At 35.7% G+C, this 7499-nt stretch overlaps 1 protein-coding gene across 1 annotated transcript; it reads right to left on the reverse strand.

The window, feature by feature from the left end:
* Positions 1 to 361: 361 nt before the first annotated feature.
* On the reverse strand, positions 362 to 1300 carry LOC102919363 (olfactory receptor 6C4-like). The gene has a single exon (XM_006996601.2). The coding sequence runs from the start codon at positions 1298 to 1300 to the stop codon at positions 362 to 364; it is 939 nt and encodes a 312-aa protein (XP_006996663.2).
* Positions 1301 to 7499: the final 6199 nt, after the last annotated feature.

Here is a 7499-nt window from a genome sequence, read left to right on the forward strand (position 1 = left end):
GCTATTAACCTCACCTGACCCCAGCCCTCTAGGCAGAAAACAGGTTATACAGCTCTCCTTTAAATAGACAAGCCTGTGACTTAACATTCTTAATTTTCCTAGTGCTTACATGTGAGCACAAGGACCTACAGGCTCCCTATACATATGTATAGATAAAGCACCCATGTTCGTAAATAATAACTAAAAATTGTATGTAAAATATAAATAAAAACAATAGTAATAAAGTGTTAGAGGATATATAGGAGCACATCTTGATAAAAAAAATGGCTTAATTTAGTAAATGAGTGCTGAAAAGATACATTTATAGGTACAGTTATAATGTTTTAACCTTTATTATCTTAGTACTAAGCCTCAAATAGTTTCACTGTTTTGAGAACTTTATAATCTTGCTTAGCATATCTTTGAAGGCTATTTTCACTTGCTTGTTTCTGAGAGTGTAGATGAATGGGTTTAACAGAGGAGCTACAGAGGTATTTAAAACAGCCACTCTCTTATTAAAATTTGCTGCATCTTTAACAGAAGGATTTATATACATGAAAATACAGCTTCCATAAGAAAGTAAGACCACTATCATGTGAGAAGAACATGTAGAAAATGCTTTCTTTCTCTGTTGAGCAGAGGGGATCCTCAAGATGGTCCTGATGATGTGTGTGTAGGAGAGAATCACCAGCAGCAAGGTGAAGATGAGGGTCACAGCAGCCAGGAGAAACTGGATCACTTCTATGAAGTGTGTGTCTGAACAGGATAAATGCAGCAATATAGTGTAGTCACAGCAATAGTGATTGATGATGTTCGATGCACAGAAAGGCAACTGAAGAGTCATTGCATGCGGCACAACAACAACTATAAAACCAGAGAACCAGGAACTTAAGACTAGTTGAAAACAAAGTCTCCTACTCATGACCGTTGTGTAGTGCAGGGGTCTGCAAATGGCAGCATAGCGGTCATAGGACATAGCTGCTAAGAGGTAAAATTCGGTTGCTCCCAGAAGGATTGCGAAAAAATACTGTGTGAAGCAACCAGCAAAGGAAATGGTCTTGTCTCCAGTTCCAATACTGACTAGCATTTTGGGAACAAAGACAGAGGTAAAAGATATCTCCAAAAATGCAAAATTTCGGAGGAAAAAATACATAGGCGTCTGGAGGCGGTAATCCAGCAGGGTCAAGAGAATGATGGCCGAGTTTCCTGTGGCACTTAAGGCGTAAGTTAGGAGCAGAAAGAGAAAAAGCACAGCTTGAAGGTTGACGTCATTTGTCAATCCGAGAAGAACGAACTCTGTCACTGATGTGTGGTTTACCATCATCAACTTCAGGCAAGTCAAAATAGAGAGCAACAATGACAAATGTTGAAATGAAATTGAACTTGGTTTAAATATAAAATCAGGATCCACAACTAAAATCAAATGTTTTGAACTATGAACCTTTTTCTATACTTTGTTTTGAAAGTTAACTACACTAGAATAACAAAAAACCCTTGATGTATTGACCTGTTTTACTTCAGAAATATGAAAGTACTACTTGGGGACCAGCTGTTATTTCTTCTAAATTCTATCAATACACTTTTTCATTGGCTTATGCTTCCCATTTTATTTTCTGTTCTGATTTTCCTCTCTGGAGTGATTAGCAGCTGTCATATTTTCATAGATTTCTAAAGAAATATGCATGGATGGATGTGATAGAAAAGTAAAAGGGAATTAGTTGGGAAAATGAAAATGACTAGGGAAAATGAAAAGATATAATTAATATCTATAATTAATATAATTAATAAAATTAAGGTATTTAAAATATATACTACACCTGAATGAAAATCCTGCTATGAAAGCCAGAATTTTATGTAATGAATATATGCTGATGAATTTTTAGAAAAAATTGCTTATTAAAATTAGCACTTTTTCCAAGGGAAAAGTTATTTATTAATTTATAAACTGAATCAGAGCCAGAGATGTTTAAAGAGGAATTAAAGATGGGTTGAAAATACGAGAATTACTAAAATTTAAAATAATGAAAATTTGAAACGAACAAAATTAAGCCTTATTTTTGTGGGGCACAGAGAGATAATTATGACTTTCACTCGAGTGTTTCTATTTTATAATAAACAAAATTATATACTCATGAAGATCAACCAGTCTTAAAGAGAAACTGTATCTCAGTTAAATAACACAAGGAACTGGGCAAGAAGCACAGCTTTTATGGAATGACATCTATTTTGCCAAAATTAATGTGAGCTTCTATAATCTGTTAAGGAAGATGTTGATACACAGAACAATCTTTAGTAAGGATTTAACAGTCCCTCAAATGACCAGTAAGAAACAAGCAATTGTTATAAGTTTAAATAAAATGCATATCATTATATATGTAAAGTTCAAAATTACTGTTGCAGTAAGCAGAAAAATTGTTCCCACTGTGCAGTTTCAGTTGATACTTGATCTCACATTAGGTTTATCAATAAAGCTTTTAAAACTAGACAATATCAAATCAATTTGTTAGTCACAGATAAATGTTATCCAAGACATGAACTATCATATTAAAACTGAACTTGTTATATTTAGGGAATTATATGTCTATACAAATACATATATGAATGCAATAACAGTTAGTGAAAAAAGAGGCCATAAATTTGAAATAGGAAGGGAATGAGTGAATAGGAGGGTTTGGGGACAGAAAAGGAGAGGGTAAAATAATTACATCATAATCTTAAAAAAGTAACAAAACCTGAGCTTGGCTGTTATCACATCTTAGTTAATTTGCACTTTAAATTATTTTTACTTTCTCATTTTAAATAACACTGAGTGCCTGCTGAAACTGAAATATTTTGAGCTTACTCCATTAAAGAAAAACAGCTTCTCCTACATTTTTATTTGCTTGTTTTGTGTGCATGGGAGCGGAGAATGTGTGGTAGTGCAGTGTGGATCAAAGGTCAGCTTGTGGGCATTGCTTTTTGCCTTCCAGGGATTAAAATGGTTGTCAGGCTTGTTGGTGTTGCTGGTCCAATTTAATCCCACTTAGCAGCATTCAGAATTCATATTAACCACTCTTTCTGTGCTATGATGAAGTTGTGTTATGACAGGTACTGTGAATTCCTGGTTTGTGACGGCTGTGTTTTATAGATAATCCTCACATTTACTGAATGAAAGATTTAAAAAAAACGAGAACAAACCAATTTTTGTTAATCTCTTAAGTGGCCTTGCTGTGCAACTCTGGCTACCTTCCAGCCTGTGGCAATCCTCGTGTCTCTGCCTTCTGAGTGCCAAGATTACAGATGTGTGCCACCAGGCAAATATTTTTTATTAGTAAGTCATATCTATTAGATTAAGGAATGCATTTTCTTTCTAAAAGAAAAATATATTTCAAATATTTACTAGCATAAAATCTTTTACAATAACTAGTGATATATATGATAATCTACAGTTATATAGATTTACATATATATAGTTTTGTATATGGTTATATATAATTATATATGTAACCAAATAATAAAGTTTGATCCAATAAATTTTGTTTGGCAAGAAATAATTGCCTTCCAGAAAGCCATAAAATAATATTTTATATGTAGTTAAAATGTCATGAAAGAAGTTTTCCAAATTTTTCCAAAAAATGTAGGGCTATAAATTTACTTATGACAGGAAAAATTATCTCCATACTGAATTATTCCACTCACACATTTGCTTCTGTTCTTCATATGGTGGAACACAAAGGCTTAACAATCACCTGCTAGGATATGAAAAGAAATGGTTTCACATTACATAAGGCAGAAGCTAATGAAATAGACTCCGTGAAGGAAGAATGACATAGCATAAAACATAATTTGATTTATTTTACCGTTTTAAGCTCTAATTGTGTGTCGTTGAAAATTTCTACATACACCAATATCTTACAAGTCATATTTGTCCCACTCATTTAAATTAAAAAAAGGGCATGAAACAAGTATATGAAGTGATGTCATCAAAGGTGAGCAGTAGTCGACACAATAAAAAGGCAACAAATCACTAGTTAAGTTCAGCCATCACCAACACCCTCCTACCTCAATTAGAGCCAGTTCTATCTTTTGCACAAATTAGATCCTTTTGTAGCTGAATTGGAGAATATAAAGGTTGAGAGCCACTGGGAAATGATCCCTGGGCCTTCAGAAAGAAAAAAAAAACAAACACCAGGCTATGTGAATTCAAAATTACATAAATTTATTCATTCCACTTGCTGTATAAACCATCATCCAAAAAATTATATAATCTTATTTATCCAGAACTTTAAATTTTTATTAACTTCCATGTTTATGAATGCATACATGGGCATTGCGAAAATATAAATTTTCCTCACAGTCATTAATGCTGCAAGGTAAAGAATTGTCCAATGTTTGGAGAAGGCATTTTAAAAAAATTTGAGCCAGCTCATAATGAGCTAATTGCTTAGACCCAGGAACTGCATTCCCAGGCACATGTTCTTTCCATCAATGTTTCAAATCAGTAGACTTGACTTACTGCTATCTCCTTGTGTTGTTTTATGGTCATTTACAGAGTCAGGGAGGAAAATACTCTGGGACATCTTTTAGTACCAGAAATAAATAATGGAAGTGATTTGAAAGAGTTGCTCAAAATAATGACAACAATAGCACACAGGCCATTTGGGCACCAAATTACATGATGATGCATCAAATTTAGAAAAATACAAATAAATTAACATCCTTGCACTGACTCCTATTGATTAAAGTATAATGGAGCAAGGATAAGTTTACAGTGAAATTTCAATTAATGAATTGGAAAAAAGGAAATTGAAAACAAAGATGAGGCAAACACTATAAAAAATAGTTACATATAGGATATATAATATATGAATAGAAACTTGAGAGGGAACAGAATTTTCATTACCTCAAACTACCTTTCCCAAGTATTTGGCAGTTGTGAAGGGATGGGAATGTTACAGTGTGGAGGGAGTGGCAAGCACCAGCTTGACTCAGGGAATAGAATGTAAGTCACTGGTAATAAGGCACAGCAATACCATGAACACTGTGGTATAATGTGCGTAGACACACATCCTTTGTAGTTGTGTCAAATGCACTTTGCTATTCCATCCATGTAAAAACATAAACTCAGTCAGCACTGAAGGACTAAACAACTGGTAAGTATTCTTCCAAACTGTCAGCATGGATCTTAAAGGAGCTGGGGAGGAGTGTGAGATAAATATGATGAAGATACAGCTTATGTGTACATGAAATTTTCAACAAAATAATACCAATTTAATTTAAATGTCAGATCATAAAGTGAAAGTGAAAAGACTGCTGAAAAATTGAGTCAGAAAGAGTAAAGGAAAAAAACAACTGAAGCTAACATGAAAACCTGGTTCAGGAATATTGCTTTCAATTGAGTGAAACCATTTGAAATATTTATTTTAGTTAAGCATTTTAGTAGAGTTAGTGTGTTGGTTTTTATGACATATTATTATAGTTTTATCATATGCTAATCACATGTAACTAGGGAAGAAGGGTGAGAAGTGTATGGAAACTGTTGTTTTAGAGTTCTCCTATAAATCAGCTAGCTCAAAGAAATTTTGTCTTAGTTGCCTTTGTAAATTCAGAAAATAGAAATAAAAAAATGTAAAAGTCAGGCTTTGTAAATTAAAAATATCCAGGACTCTTCCCTGGGCCTGGGGAGCAGATGGTATAAATGTCTCTTTAATGTTGAGCACTTAACACTTAGCATTTTAGCAATTTATGTGTCTGCTTTAGACTGTAGGAGCCAGAGGGAGGAGAGCACTCCTAAGAAGCTCCATCTCCTGCAAATGATACAGGCATTAAAATCACTGAGATGCAATAGCTGTGACCATCTGTTCAAGACCTACATATATATGCACTTACACTCACATGCACACACACACATAGGAAGGAAACTAGTTATAAAGAACAGGATCAGTAGGATTGGAAAGGGGCACAGGAGGGTAATGGGAGTATATATAAGCATAATGCATTATGTACATGTATGAAATTATTCAAAATAAAACAACTAAAATTTTCCAGGAATGTCTGGCTTTCTCACCCAACATTCACACATTAAATAAGAGGTAAGATCAAGAAAGTCAGTCCAGCCAGGCAGTGGTGTCCCACGCCTTTAATCATAGCACTCGGGAGACTGAGGCAGGTAGATCTCTGTGAGTTCCAGGCCAGTCTGACCTATAAATCCAGTTCCAGGACAGCCAAGGCTGTTACATGGAGAAACCCTGTCTCAAAAAAAGAAAGAAAAAAAGAAAGGCAGTCCATTGTTAGAGCATATAATCAAGTGCAGCTTTTGTAGACACTGTTTCTTACCTGTTAGAATTTTCTGTTGCTGCTATGCTTAACTTTATCTCACATCATGCTATTTCTTGGTCACCTAAGCTCATTTTCAACTCAAAGTCACACCACCTGCTGTTGAGTTGCTCTGTACATAGTGAACTACACTCTAACTTTGACTGTAATGTCACTTACCCCTTCTGTGGGTAGAACATTCTATGTCATTTTGGTACTTTGTGCTATTTAATTCATTTTTCTTTTGTTACTTTGAATTAAAATCTGCTAAATTTAGATTGTCTTATTTTTAGCTTTTAACCCTGTTCTATCTTTTATCAGATATCATACTTCCTCACACCACTCGAATCTCAAATATTCATGCCTAGGAAGAAGCTTCTTTGACCATGCCACTCAAGATAGCCACTGCCCATCATTGCACAACCAATGAACTTGCTTGATATTACATACAGAGCAGCAGCTTTTGTTCACCTTGTTGGGATCAGAATAGCTCTGACCCCTCGAAGACTACCCCTACCTCCCCTGTTCTGAGTGCGCTGAAGTCATCTGCTGTTCTGCAGATGTTTTGCTGATCGGTACATCTCGTGGTTTGGCAGCTGTATGCTGTAGGATATTCTGTATGGCAAATGTGTTGCTCTGATTGGTCAATAAATAAAACACTGATTGGCCCATGGCTAGGCAAGAAGTATAGGTGGAACTAACAGAGAGGAGAAAAGAAAGAAGAGGAAGGCAAAAGGAGTCACTGCTGCACCCAGGACAAGCAGCATGTGAAGATGCCAGTAAGCCATGAGCCACATGGCAAGGTATAGATTTATGGGCATGGATTAATTTAAGCTATAAGAACAGTTAAGAAGAAGCCTGCCATGGCCATACAGTTTGTAAGCAATATAAGTCTCTGTGTTTACTTGTTTGGGTCTGAGCAGCTGCGGGACTGGACCATGGCAAAGATTTGTCCTGACTGTGGGCCAGGCAGGAAAACTCTAGCTACAGCTGTGGCTTCCTGGGGCATGCTGACCATTCCTTGACTCTGGGTGCTTGGTAAACAATTCTGTTTGTTCCTCCTTCTGAAAGGGTATATAAGATGGGGAAAAAAGAATAAAGAAGTCCTGATGCTTGCAACTTAACCGGTGTGTGTGCTGTGTTCATCCCAAATTCCCCCACCAGATTTCGGGCTCAATTGCCATGCGGTGCGGCACACCTGACTTCTACATTTCACACACACACAC

The sequence above is a fragment of the Peromyscus maniculatus genome, chromosome 18 (assembly GCF_049852395.1).
Source record: "Peromyscus maniculatus bairdii isolate BWxNUB_F1_BW_parent chromosome 18, HU_Pman_BW_mat_3.1, whole genome shotgun sequence".
In the NCBI taxonomy this organism is placed as follows: Eukaryota; Metazoa; Chordata; class Mammalia; order Rodentia; family Cricetidae; genus Peromyscus; species Peromyscus maniculatus.